Here is a 14,468-nt window from a genome sequence, read left to right on the forward strand (position 1 = left end):
GAAGAGAAGATGATAGGACAAGGCTGACTTGCTTTTCTGGTGTCACATAGACGAGCTGCAGAAACTCCCACTGCATCACCAGGACCTGGTCTCAGCTCCACACAACCCAAAGGTGAGCCACCCACCCCAATAATCCTTACTGGCATATATCCGACACTGCTGGGGCCTGTGTCAGCTCTATGCCACCTGCATGTGAGTTACTCCAGCAGGCCTTATTGACATACAAGCTGATGAAACATCGGTGCGGGGGAAACGGGCGCTCAATCATGAGCGTCCGCTCTCCTGACTCGTGCCGATTGACCTCTCCGGGGTGCGCGTTTTAATATTTAAATCAGCTGCCGCGGTAAAAAGGAGGGGCTAGGGGAATTGTGCGCCTCTAGTAGCTCCTCGGAAATGGGTGCCCACGAGAGGCGGCTTTCATTCAGTTAGGAAAACGGATACTCAGTTTTATGAGCGTCCCTCTTCCTAACCTGTGCACAGCCATGGGTTAGGAAAACGGACGCTCGTTAATTGAGCATCCCTTTTCCTAATCTGACTGCTGGCACACTTTTTTTAATTTTTATTTATTTTTATTTTTTTTTAACATTCTCCTCCTTTTTGTTCCTCTGACTTAATATTGTCACGATATTAAGTTGGAGGAAGTCCAGAAAAGCAGTATTTTCTGCTTTTCTGTACACTTTTTGGGCTGCTCAAAAATTAACACCTGCTCCGGGCAGGCGTTAATTTCTGAGGGTAGAAATGTGCGCATCGGGCACACATTTTTTTTTTTTTTTTTTGCATCGGTGGGAGAATAGCTAATTGCCTCATCAACATGAATTTACATGTGATGAGCGCTATTATTTATTTATTTGTTTGTTTAATGAGTTTTATATACCGTCATTCGGTAAAGCCATCACAACGGTTTACAAAAGCTCAAAATGCAGGATTTTTAACAATTGAGCAAAAAGGGATAATTATTAGCTTTGTGGGGGGTTGGATACATGTTTTGGATGCGCTAATCACCTTATAGCATAAAGGGTTGGGGACACGCATTTTGGACCAGTGCGCTGAGCGCACTGTACTGCATCGGTCTGATAATTTGCTCCCAGTATTGTACACAGGAAAGGACTTTGCTTGATTTATAAGCAGAAAGCTGCCAGCCACCCTGCCTCTTACCGTCTGGTACGTTATCACCAGCTGGACGACGGGCAACGCGTAGAAAACCGCGATGGTTGCAATGTTCCTGCAAAAAAACACAAACCAGCGCAATAAGATCCTTGCCTCACCATCACCCAGGTGAGATAAATAAAAGCAGCAACAGCACCAGGCAGAAAGTCCTAGCGTCTGGCCCGTGAGAACAAATCATTTCCAGAAACTCTCCATCAATTCACCACCTCCTCCTCTTTCTCCTCACCCTGCTGCTCCAGGGGTGTGTCTCGAAGGAAGAGGGGACTCGTCAGCAAAATAATTCTAACTGCACCCAAAAGAAACCAGCTGTCACATACTGATGACATAGAACCTATGATGTCATCAGCTGGGTGCCAGGCTGCACCGTTGTGGATGTGCGAGCTAAGTATTGACAGTCTCTGCTCTCCTGTCCTGGTGCAACCCCCAGAATTATTTCACATTACTTGCACTGTTCAGTGGACACTACGCACCAGAAGTAGATTTGATATTTCTTTCTCATGACTCGCTTGTCTTTCCGGGCCAGGTCAGCAACATACAAAAATTTCTGAAATCAAAGGCAAGACACAGCATGAGAGGAGAGCGTGCAAAGTGCCCAGGACAAGCGTGCACACATTAGACAGCACATGAAGAAAGAGTGCAGGACAGGCGTGCACACACCAGACAACAGGTGTGCAAAGTGCCCAGAATGACCAGGCATGAGAGCACCTGTCTGAGGTGGAGTTTACCTCTGAAAATACAGGCCAGCTGGGGCCACAGATGCTCAGTGTTCCACTTGCTTTCCCACAGGGGTAAAGGCTGTGCAGAAAAGCACTCACAAGGAGCCCAAAACACATTCTCACATTTTCCTTCCCTGCCCCTATCCTGCTCCAATACGCCGCTTTTCAGCATGGCTACAAGTATATGCGTTTATGAAGCAATGAGTGTACTTCAAATCTGATTACTCGCCTAGCGCCACAGACATCCAAGTGAAGTACAATCTTGTAATTACAAATTCACACAATCACATCATCATCAAATAAAAACATAAACATACAACCATAAAAATAACAGTCACTGCTAAAACACACACTCTGTGAATTTCCCCCCCTCCATCGCCCATTGACGGGGCAATCTCCAGGCAGGCAATTTGGCCACCTTAATCATCATCAACATGGCTATGCCACTGACTACTGTCCTTAACATGGCCTAAGGGCGCTATACACATGATAAGAGGTGCTGGGTTGTAACCCACAGGCTTTCATCAGGGATTCAGCTTCGGGAGGAGAGTGTGTGCTCTTGGGCAGAGGCGACGGCACACACCTTGGTCCGGATGATGTTTTTATCCGAGTCGATGTCTGCCAGGGTGTCATAGTCGTCCTCCTCCACGGAGCTCAGGGAATCCAGGCGGGCCCTGCTGGCGAGGTTCTCCAGGGAGCGGTCTGTGGGAGAGGAGATCGTGAGTCCTAAGCGACCAAATGGGAGGGAGGAGGTGGCCAAGAGACCACCTGACTTGGCCCTGCCAAAATTATTATTTTTTTTTGTTTTCATTGGGTGGGCAAACATTTTACGTGTTAAAGGGGGAGGAGAATTTTTCAGAGCAAAGCGACCCGACGGACTGACTGGGTAAACTGCCTTCCTTGATGTGGGCGGGTGTAGGCACCGCATATCACGGTGCGATGACTTTTAGCCCCAGTACAGAAGAAGAGCCAAATTCCCCGGGGGGGGTGTGGTTAGGTCACAGCTGGGGGTCAGGATCACAGCAGCGCAAGTACCTTTCATTTTCAAGCGTACGGGGGAAGGTTTGTGCAATCGGCCGCCCAAACAGTGTGTGCAGAAAGTACACGGGCGCTTCTAGGTGAGTACATGATAGGCAGATTTCAAAGGGAATCTAATTCCTCCGCATTAAGCAAACCCCCCCCCACCCTGAAAATCTCCCACCCTGCGCTGCTGCGGTCCACAGCACTGGGAACCAGCATCGCAGTTAGGAGCTCACAGACAGACAGTGGTACCAGCAGTCATCAAGGATTTGATCATTTCGAATCAATATTTGACTGAGCACCGAGACACACCAGAAAATAGACAAGAATAACTGATTTTTTTTTTTTCTGATTAGACGGTTTCTGCAAGTCCCATGATGGGGGGGGGGGGGGGAGAAAGGGCAGGGGGAGGTTTCAATGTAAAAACCTTGTGGTGCACATTACCAGGGAGCCAGGCCCAGCTGCAGCAGGAAGCCAGAGACTGTGGACAGGAAGCCCTGTGGTGAAGGGGCAGAGGCAGGCAGGTGTTTCCCTAGTGCAGCTGCACTCTGGGTAGCACTATGCAAATGAGGAATGTGTTATATTGTATAAACAAAGCCTCTGACAATGACCGGCCTACCTAAAGCATGAGGGCTGCTTGACCTTGGAGAGCGGTAAATCTAGCTGAGGATCCCATAGATTCCTCTATAAACCAGACAATCTCTATTTTCTGTGAAAGGAAGTGATCGTTTCTTTTTTCTAAGAATGAAGTGCCCAGAGACAACATGACCTGTTGACCATTCATGTCTAGTACTTTCTAGTGTAGGCTCCCTGTCACTTGACTGGGTTGAGACCAATGAGATTAAGATTACAGTCCAGACATCTTATTGAGCAGGAGTCAGAACTGCTCACAATAAACATTCCCTTTAAGAGCTGAGGACTTTTATCTGGCTGATAAATATTCTTTAAGCTAGCCTCATGTGATGTAGGATATTCCCAATGGTTAAACATCAGACAGGCCCTCCCTCCAGTTCACAAATGGTTGCCTTACGTTGGATCCGCTATTAGATACCTGAAACTTCCCACTTCCTGCTTACACAACATTTGCATAGAATTATCCAGAATGCTTTCTTGTCCAACCCCTCATCAAACCCAAATGGAGACTCGCTTGGAAGAATGCACATTTTAATTGATATTAGCGAAATTATTTGCAGGTTGTGGGATAATAGCAAGGGCTTGGTACTGAACAGTTACAGATCCAAGCTGGCAGGAGGCAGAGGATGGGGAAAAGGCCAGCATGGACTATAGTCCTTGTTTAATTCGTTTCACACTAATCAGAGTAGATCAGATTTCAGTGATTTGCATTTCTGAAAATGAGTTGTTTGCCTGTACCCATATTAACACACAGGGAGGACCTCATCTGCGAGCTGCAGGGGAATCTTCGTTTGAATCGGTCCTGTCCTTGAGAGGAAAATAAAAAAGGTCACTGAGTTTCATATGTAAAGATGAAAATTCACCTCCCAAAATCACAAAGGGAACTCTCCCCTGGAATCACAAGGGCACCTAGCTAAGGCGAGCCCCTGAGCACCAGCCCAGCCGCTCAAGCAGGGCACGCTGACTCTTCCAGTAACATTTTACCTGGGAGTAATAAAATAAGGCCTATCCCTAGCCACGTCGATCTGTGGCTAAGTGCAAGTGTGTATGAGTGCGCACAGAGGAACGTGGCTTCAAGTTAAAGCTGCAGAAAGGGACAGTTCCTATAGAACTGTCTAAAGGTTGAGTGCAGATCCCAGCATCCCGGACCTCTCTAAAAGTCCAAGGTCGCACATGCAGAGGGTAATTTTAGAGGCATCCTCTACCCATGGAAATGTCGTCTTATAAAATTGCTCACCCAATATGCGGGTAAAAGTATATACTTAAAACCTGTCCATGTGCACCAGCGGTTGGGAGAGGGCTGGGCGTGGTTTTCGTTTACATGCGTGCTTGTTTTGATTTTTAAAACGCATGCATGCAAATTTTCACAAGCAAAACTACCCACACCAAATAGCAGGTACAATTGTCTGTGCATGGTTTTTCCAGGGTAGTTTTCAAAAGGAACTTACATGCGTAGGTTCACTTTGAAAACTGGTGAAACTAATGCAGGTAAGTTAGCAGATGATCGCTGTAGCATTACGTGCAGCCGTGTTTGGCGGGTGCTAAGCCCTGATGCAAACCACCCTGCTCTAGCTGAGTTCCTGAAACGTTGTCCATGTTACAACAGACGTCTGTACTTCCTGGTGTTCAGAACTGGATCCCCTATTAAGATTTGCAGACGGATAGGCCTTGCAATTTTTTTTTTTTAATGTATAATTCTTCTTTATTCTATTTCGTGCGATAGCTGATTCTGAACAAGGACTGTTTCTTGGATATATCGCTAAAATGTTATAAATAAAGCAACAGCTTCCTGAGATAGCCCTCGCAGCACGTAAGTGAGACTGCGCCGGAGTAACTTGCGATCCTGCGAGCCCATCTGGAAAGGAAAGCTCCATGTGCTGCTTCCCCTTTTTAAAATCCTGCGGCAGCCAATGATGCAGGAATTCGGGTTTTTTACCAGCACATACTCTGCAGGTGTAAAGCGTACAAGGCAAACCATGCTCGGGGGGGATCTGAAATCCCCATATGTACCACGCCGGGCTGCCGTACCCCCACCTACCACCCCTTTTTCCCACAGGGAAACGTACGCGTGCTGTAGACGGCGTGTGCGCTTGATCCCAAGTGTGTGTGTGGGGGACGAGGCAAAATTGTCAAGGAATCCCTTTAAAATTGCCCCTTTCCCTCCATTTGTCTTATGTTTGCTGCGATAATTAAAGTCTGCTCTGCTAATGGTGTCTGAAGTGGGGGGAGGGAGTACGGGGACATTCCAGAGAGCTAAACTGTTTGCCGCAGCCCCAGGTAGTCTGGCTTTGCTGATCGGGGCTAACTCATGTCCTGAACCATCTCCCCAATGCCCCCTGGGCAAAACGTTTCTGTCCGGTGATTGTTAGCAACAGGGCACAGATGTGCATTTTCTTTTCTTTGAAGCACCCGGTGCACCCAGGCATGAACAGCTGGACCAGGCTGATTTAAAATCACATATTTTCTGTCCTTTTCCTGGTTTCCTAGAAAAGAATAAGAGCACCCCTCGCCATGGACTGGCCGACTGCGATGGGATGCACTTAATGCAAAAAAAAAAAAAAAAGCATTTAAGGGCTGCAGTTATTATATAAACATAAACCAAGTGCCATGTGGGCCATTGGGGGGTTCTCACATCTGCAGCTCTGTGAGGTCATAACTATGGTCCTGGGTGTTGCTTAAAAAAGAAATTGGGACCAGGTTCCTTTTTTTGGTGGAAATGTTTCTATTTTTTGTGATTTTTTTCCGAGAGGGAGGGTTACCTGTAAAGCTGCAGGCAGTATCTCCAGAGGACACCAGACTGTCCGTGACTGCCTCAGGGCTGCTAGAGGAGCCGTTTTCTGAGGAGACAAAGAAACGGGGACTTAAAAGTAGCAAGAGAGGGAAGAACAAAAACAGTTATGTGCAGTACTCAGAACCAGAGAGACAAAGAGAACAAGGAAAGAGAGACGGAGAAAAAGAGAACAAAAAAACAGACAGCGAGAAGAAAAGAACAAGAAAATAGAGAGAAAAAGAGAATATGAAAACAGAGACTGCGAGAAAAAGAGAGCAAGAAAATAGAACCAGCGAGAGAAAGAGAACAAGAAAACAGAGACAGACAGAGAGAGAAAGAAACATAGAAAGAGAGAAAGAGGGACAGAGAAAACAGAGAGAGACAGAGAGAGGGAGAGAGAGGGAGGAGAAGGAGAGGCTCACAGAGTGTTCCCAGGGCTCCTGCATAGACTGAGCACTGCAATGGGGAGCCCCGGAGGAGCAGTAAACAGTCCCGACCTGTCTCTACACACATACCCATGGAGCCGTAAGTGTAACCGTCATATTGTGGACAAGGCCCGGGGGTCACAAAGTGCTTCCCTGAAGAGAGAAAAAAATCTATATTTAACTCTGCAAAAGAACCTCAGACCAGCACTTATCAATTAAATAAATGAAGCACATTTAAACAACAGAAAAAATAAAAAAAATGCCATGTTGGGTCGGACCAAGGTCCATTGAGCAAAACATCCCGTCTCCGACAACGGTCAGTCCAGGTCACAAGGACCCAGCGGATCCCGGACAGTTGATCTAGTCCTTCTTACTCACTGCCAGGGATAGGCAGTGGCTTTCCCAAGTCTTCCTGGCTAATAATGTGTCATGGACTTTTCCTCCAGGAGCCTGTGCAAACCTCTTTTAAACCCCACTATGCTCGTTGCCTTGACCACGTCCTCCGGCAACAAATTCCACGGCTTGATAGAGCACTGAGGGGAAAAGTACTTTCTACTGTCTGTTTTAAAGCTTCTGGTTGTTAGTTTCACGGAGCTTCCCCTTATTATTAGAAAAGGTAAATAACCGCCCTTTATTTACCGGTTCCATCCCATACATGAGTTTATAAATTTCTATCAGGTCCCCTCTCAGCCGTCTCTTTTCCAAGCCAAAGAGCCCTAACCAATTTCTATTTGCTTTTTTTGAGCGCTGTAGTGCATGTTGCTGAGGATTTTAATGCACTGTCCTCAAGGACTCCAAGGTCCTTTTCCTGATGGTGACTCCCAATACAGACCCCAGCCTCGGGATTATTTCTCTCTATGTGCATCACTTTGCACTTTTCCACATTTCATCCGCCACTCAGTTGCCCGGTCTCCAAGTCTCACAAGATCCTAATGCAGGTGCTCCCGGTCTGCTGCTGTTGTAACAACTTTGAATAATTTTTGTGTCAACTGCAAACTTAATCTCCTCACTTGTCCTTCCCTTTTCCAGATCATGGATGAATCTGTTAAACAGTACGGACCCTAGTGATATTACACAAATGATTTTTCTCTATTTGGAAAACTGACCATTTAGTTCCCAGCCTTTTAACCGGTTGCCAATCCACAACAGGACACTGCCTCCTATCCCATGACTTTTTAATTTCCCGAGGAGCCTCTCATAAGGGACTTTGTCAACTGCCTTGTGAAAATCCAAATATACTATATTAACCAGCTCCCCTTTCTCTGCATGTTTATTTACACTTCCAAAAAATCTAATAAGGCAAGACATCTCTGCTAAAACAGCTTGACTCTTCCCCGTTAAGCCATGTCTGTCTATATGGACAGTAATTTTGTTTTTAAGAATAGCTTCTACCATTTTGCACACCACCCTGAGCTTACCAAGAAGAGATGCTGGAAACATCAGAGGCAATGACGGATACAGAGAGAAAGAGAGAGAGAGTGTCAAATTATAATTAAATCAACTTTCAATTACGTTTGATTGATTGATTGATTGACCCAGCTGGTCTTTGATATCTACAAAATTCATCTTATAAAAGCATCAGACAGGCAAACCAGTTAACCAACTGTAGCCAGGGCTCCCCGGCAGGCCATGGGAAAAGGGAGCCCACCCCAGCCACGCCCCGGGGAAAGCAGACACCTGGGCATGCCACGGGATAGATGACCTAGGGTTCTGCCGAGGAGAGGACTCTCCCATGCACCTCCCCTGGGTAAGTGGCCTCTTTGGAAGGTCCTCAAGTCACTTGGGTTTTTCGGCACACATGGAGTTGGTTCCTCCCTTCGCTAGAATGAGGAGGGGGGCTCTGTTGAATCGCTGATCATGGGCAGTACACGCCCGCCACTTCCCTGGAGGCTGCCCTGCAGCACAGTAGGGATATCCTTCTGCAATTAAAACGCAGAGTCCCTCCTCCATCACTACCCCATGCATCTATAGCTTTTCAGTTTCATGCCTATCATGATAAAAAGAGCAGACGTTTTGCTCCTGATTTTCAAAGCAATTTCTGTGCACAAAACTCTGTTTCACGTGTAAGTGCGTGCCTGAAAAAGAAGACTGGGCCCAGCGTTTGTAACCTGGTCCCACGCATACTTTTAAGTATTCGGGAGGGTGGAGCTGGAGTGAGGCATACGACTTGCACACATCCATTCGTGCTTTCCAAAGTTGCCATGCATGAGTTTCGGCTTCTGCTTGGAGCAGGTGTAACTTTGCACGGGGACAATTCCACGTGCGCCCGACCAGTTAGGTTCACTTGGAAAACGCTTCCCCTATGTGCACAGGTGCTGGCTTTGAAAATCCTCAGTAAAGTCTGCACGTGCATGATGCAGACAGACTTTACTGCCCTGCCAGCAGTTGTAAAATGCCACTCTCTCTCTTACCAGTTTCATCATCTGATGCGTGTGCAGGCAGCAGCGGCCCATTCTTCTTCTGTCGCCTGCCAGGAAACAGAGACGGTTATGAGGCCAAAGTCTCCTCTTTTCCTGCTTCCTGGCCTGAAATCCCCCCCCCCCCCCCCCGAGTAGAAGGCGGGGGTCACCATACCACCCCCCCCCCCCCCAATCATATACCCCCGTGTGGCACAACTGCGGCTCTCCCAGATTATATCTGTGAAGATGTCTTGCGCAAGACACTGATGAGACCTCTGCTGGGGTCTGAACAGGGTGGGCCACCTGGGCCCTGACCCGGCCAATTTTTGCAGCTGCGTCGTCCCACAAACGCTGGCATCAGCAACACCCCCCCCCCCCCCCGCCACGGCTCTCTACATTTCCACAGGAGTCTCAGGGGAATTGCAGGCCCTCGCGTGGCTGTCTGCGAGTTTGAGCCCAGCGGAGATCTGCGTGTCCCGCCAGACCGGCACCAGAACGCAGAGAGCGGCACAGCGCTGCAGTAAGGAACAGACTTGCTGGAGTGGGAAGAGGCAAGCTGGAGAGAAGGACTCTGAAGACAGAGGCTGCCAGGGAGGCAGGATGTCTGAGGCTGCAGGCTGGCTGGCTAGAGTCCAAGGCGGGGACTGAGGCTGGCAGTGGCCCAAGGCTGGCTGGTGGGGGGGGGGGGGGGATTGTCCGAGGCAGGAGGTTGGGGGAAGAGAGGGGGATGATCAAGACTGGAGACTGACTGCTAGCTGGGGGGGAGACTACCTCTGGAGGAGGTCAAAGCTTGCTAGGGTGGGCGGGGTCAAGGCTGGCTGTGGAAAGAGGCTGTACCTGGAGAAGGTGTGGTGGTCAGGGCTAGCTGGTTAGATGGGGAGCTGACAAGCAGGACCGGGTTGACAGCTTGCAGGCTGATGGAAAAGCTGGTTGGCTGATGGGGAGGACATGATTGGAGCTAGGCCGCCGGTGGGGGGGGGGGGGGGGGGGCAAAGCTGTGAGGTAGGGGGAAGTTTGCAAGATAGTTAATACAGAGGAGGGGGCTGGCTGTATGCAGAAGTGTGTGTCCATGTTCTGAGGTATTCTGCTAGTGTGCAGGGATCTGAGGTAGTCTTGTTCAGGAGGTGTATTGGTGTTCCAGGGCTCAGTGCTGTTGCGGTCCTGTGAGTTAGTGCTGCTATGGTACGGCAGGTTTGCTACACCCTGTAAGTGCTAGGTGTGTGGTGGTGGGGGGGGGGGGGGGGGGGGGGGGGGGGTGTTCCACAACTTGGTATCGTCTTTCTCTCCACACATAGTGCAGAACAGTCATTTAATACGGGCACGTCTATTAGTAAAGCGATTTTTACCTGTTTTTCTAGCATCAGAGTTTTTATTGGTCGGTCTGGGCATGAATGATTATATTCTATGATTTATATGAAGAATGTATGTGAGAAACAACGATATTAGCTGTAAACGTAAAATAAGAAATTAGCAGTGGGAGCTGGGGCGAGGGAGAAGGTCCCCTGCAACCCAAAAGGCGTTCTGCTACCCCTGCGGATCGAGCGTCCTACTTGCCCCTGGGGTGCAGTGTGTCTTTGGCTGCTCCCCCTCACGGTGGGGCCCCTTTCCACATAAGGGCTCCTGCTGACAGATTGTCTATCGGGGGCTTCTTTGGTAAAAGGACGATCCCAGCTCTGCCCGGGGGGGCAGGGGGTGACTCTCCCGAGAATACCAGCGGGGGGAGGAGGGCTCACAGTTAGGATCTTCAGGCACGAAGCTGCCAAAGCTCAGCTTTAATTCATCTCACTTCAGAAAGGTTGGAAAAGCAAAGGATGCCCACTGATCAGCCCTCATACCAAGAGCTCAAGACAAAGGCGCCACCAGAGGAAGTCTGGAAGGGCCACGCTGAAGAACTGGCAGATCTCACTGGAAAGATTTTGCCTGCAGGATTTTAATTCCGCGACCTCCCCACCATTCCAGAAGTTGGAGGAAGCTGGCTGGCAAAACCCAGAGACGCCGCAGTGCCCCGGGGTTGCACGAACAGCACCGGCTCCCTGTGATCGGCAGAATCAGCTTGAAGGTTTTAAATGCCCGCGTTTTGCGAGGTGGAGATACCCATCGGGGGCGCCGAGATCTTCGCAGGGGGGGCGGCTTGAGACTCCCGTCACCGGAAACAGCGCGATGAACCCCTTTTTCATTGCTATTATTCCCCGAAATGCTGGAATCTGGTGCCACAGGAACTTCGAGAGGGGGGTTAATTACTTTGCACTTAGATAAAGTTTGGCTCATTGATCATGCATTTGCCTAATTTAAATATGGACTGATCGGTGGGGATTCCTATTTTTAAGGATGGGGGGGTATGGAATGGCAGTTGACATTTTTATTTGGATTGATGCGATCTTACTCGATTCAGGTTGGCTTTTAGGAACGCAGGGCTTTTTTTTTTATTGTTTCAGCTTCAGGCCTTGGTAGGAAAGCAGTTCATCAAATACTAATAATAAAGATGCGCTATTTTGAAACTGTGGAAGCAGGTGGACGCCTGGGCTTTGTGTGCCTCTGTTTGCCCTGATTTTGCTCAAAGCTTCTTTCTGTGAGCACGGAGGTGTCTGTCGATCAGGAACGGGGAATCCCAATGCTGCTGACCTGGGCCTCAGCAAATTCCTCCTGGAACGAGGGCTGGGATGTGGGGGCCAGATGGCAACTAGCCAGGGATTTCCCCCCCCTAATCATTATGCCCTCCCAGCTTACGTTAGGCCCTTCACTGCAGTGACGGTCCTGGGCTGGGGGCCATGCACCAGGGACTTCTCCTGGTTCCCCAGAATCACAGACTCTAAATCGACCACTAGGTGCTGCCATTGCACGATGACCCCTCTAAGCCCCCAGAGTTCTGGACATCCCCAGTTGCGAAGACCAGCGCTGGGAGTCAAACCCAGGTCCTTTGTATGGCCATGCCCTAGAGTACCATTAAGCCACAGAGTCAGCTCCCTAATTTTGAGATGTATTTGAAAAAAAACTTAATATTAAGCATAATTAAAAAAAAAAAATATATATATATATATATATACAAATAAAAAATGATAAATGATAATTGTCATCGCTGCCTGAGCAATGTAAGTGAGGATATCTCACTTAGGAGATGATTGTGGTAAAATGCGTCAGCAGCCTCACCGCCAGGTCTCCCAGCAAGCGATGAGCAGCGTCAGGACGTAGAAGGAGAGGAAGATTCCCAGGCAGAACAGCATGCCGCTCACGTACGCCTTCGCTGGGGAGAGACGTTATAGTTTTACAGTCTAGCCCAAAATGCAAACCAAGAATTCACACTCAAAAACGCAGGACCGGACAGTGGAGAGGGGAGCTGGTAGGCAAGGGGGCAGCAGACCTGGGATCAGGAGCAAATACAGCCATCCTCACCCCATCCCGTCCCCCAAATCACTACAGTTTCACTGCTCAGGCTGCAGCTCCAGAGCAGGGGGATTATTATTCACTCATCCCCCCAAAACGTTTCAATATTTAGACACATGGAATTGTCTGACCTTTGAAAACAGATGTAGATCTGAAAGCTAGGGCAGAAGGTAATAGGGCATCTAGTGACTGCGCTCTTCCACTTCTAAAAGGCCCTATCCAACAAGCAGGAAACCAGGTGTGGCTGTGCACAACTCACTTTTGATAGCCGGTGTCACAACTACGTCCAAGGTCTTCTGACGATGGCCTTGATCCACAAGCTGATCTAAAAACAGTTAATATCCACAGATGACCACTAGAATTCCTCACAAAATTAATTCACAATGGAGAACGGGAGAGGCCTGGTCTGCAACCGACTGTGTATGACCCAAGGAGGTCACTGCTGCTTCTTATGCCTCAGTTATAATCCTGGGTCTGAAAGTGGCCCTGTGTGGCTTCAGGAGGTCCCTGCAGCTCCCCATGCCTCAGCTGTAATCCTGGCTTGGACACTTGCCCTGAGTATCTTCAGAAGGCCCCTAGACTTCCTCACACCTCACTCTAATTGTGTAATAAGTTTTCTGCATACTTTTCCACTCAGGAGCAGTCACGTAGCATGCACAGCAGTCCCTTCCCAGATGTGGCTGCACAATTAAATCTGCAAAGAGCGTGTAGACTGGAATATTATCAAAATCCCGTAGCACAAATCCAGTCCTCAAGGTCATGAACAGCGAAGGTTTTCAAGACAGTCACAGTAAATATTCAGCCACTATCTTTGCAGGCATTTGTCAATGAAGCCATTTCATTTGTATGACTTGACTTCATTTGTATGACCTGACCCTGCAAGGGATAAAACAAATGCAGCCATGAGCAAACAGACCCTGCCCACCAGAGATAATAGGGCAGTGCCCCCACTCTCCCCCAATGTAGTAAGAAGTAGCTTTCCTCGGGTAACTTTTCACTGATATTCAGCAGCATTTAGCGGGATAAAAGCAAATTTGCTTACCGTAAACGGTGTTTTCCATAGATAGCAGGATGAATTAGCCATGTTTTCTGGGTGACGTCCTCTGGTGGCATGGGGTGCAGCTTTCTCTTAGTGGTCAGAGCTATGCTCTGTGCTCATGAATCCATCTTCTCTTCAGTTGATATTCAAGCTACTAAGCAAAGTTTTTTGGGGGGTTTTTTGCAGAGAGGTGGTCCAGGGAGGAGGGCTGTAGATAGCAGGATGACTAATTCATCCTGCTATCTACAGAAAACACCATTTACAGTAAGAAAACTTGCTTTTTTCCCCTGTCGATAAGCAGGCTGAATTAGTCTCGGGTTGCTAATGTATGCAGGAAACCACAGTTCACCTGGTGGCTCCAGAGAAGCGAATGTGGTAGGATATCAGTCCATAGTTGATGTGCATGCAACCCACCCAGTGTGTGGATCGTCTCGACCTCCAACTGTATTATGCAATACTGCTGCACCTAGGACAATGACTGAGGCTGCTTGCTGATCAGAGCAGTAATGAGATGTAAAGGTATGTACAGACGACCAGGTCGTCACTTTGCAGGTATCCAGAACTGGTACATTGAAGAAGTGCGCCACGGATGCTGCTGTGGCTCTCACTTGATGTGCTTTGACTGAGGGGGTCATTAGGCTGTGCGATAGCTGCCGTGACTGTGCGGTAAGGTTTCATCGCCATTTGCGATGTCTCCCGTAAGCCCTATTGATGGGTCGTGACACCTACGAACAGAACAGTGGTCCAGCAAATCTTCACAAGAGACCACTGTTCTGTTCGTAGGTGTCACGTAGAATGTCAAAGTGGCCCCTAACCCCCTACACTCTTACCTAAACCCCACCTCGAGTTACTAGGTGGGCCTACCATAGGGATACAAATACCTACCTATGGGCCATGACATTATGGCCAGTCTCTCTC

The 14,468-nt window shown here is 48.5% G+C and overlaps 1 protein-coding gene across 4 annotated transcripts in view; it reads right to left on the bottom strand.

The window, feature by feature from the left end:
• The window catches only part of SIDT2 (SID1 transmembrane family member 2), a 35,200-nt gene that overhangs the window by 12,348 nt on the left and 8,384 nt on the right, over positions 1-14,468 (bottom strand). The window contains exons 8-17 of one of the 4 annotated variants that reach the window (XM_029573317.1): positions 12,771-12,836; positions 12,278-12,371; positions 9,143-9,198; positions 8,150-8,161; positions 6,822-6,884; positions 6,296-6,373; positions 4,275-4,343; positions 2,467-2,585; positions 1,638-1,711; positions 1,156-1,222 (exon numbers count right to left, since the gene is read on the bottom strand). In XM_029573317.1, coding sequence (XP_029429177.1) covers positions 1,156-1,222; positions 1,638-1,711; positions 2,467-2,585; positions 4,275-4,343; positions 6,296-6,373; positions 6,822-6,884; positions 8,150-8,161; positions 9,143-9,198; positions 12,278-12,371; positions 12,771-12,836 — 698 coding nt within the window. The other 3 variants (XM_029573318.1, XM_029573319.1, XM_029573321.1) reach the window with 3 other exon arrangements.

This window comes from Rhinatrema bivittatum, chromosome 12, assembly GCF_901001135.1.
Source record: "Rhinatrema bivittatum chromosome 12, aRhiBiv1.1, whole genome shotgun sequence".
Classification (NCBI taxonomy): domain Eukaryota; kingdom Metazoa; phylum Chordata; class Amphibia; order Gymnophiona; family Rhinatrematidae; genus Rhinatrema; species Rhinatrema bivittatum.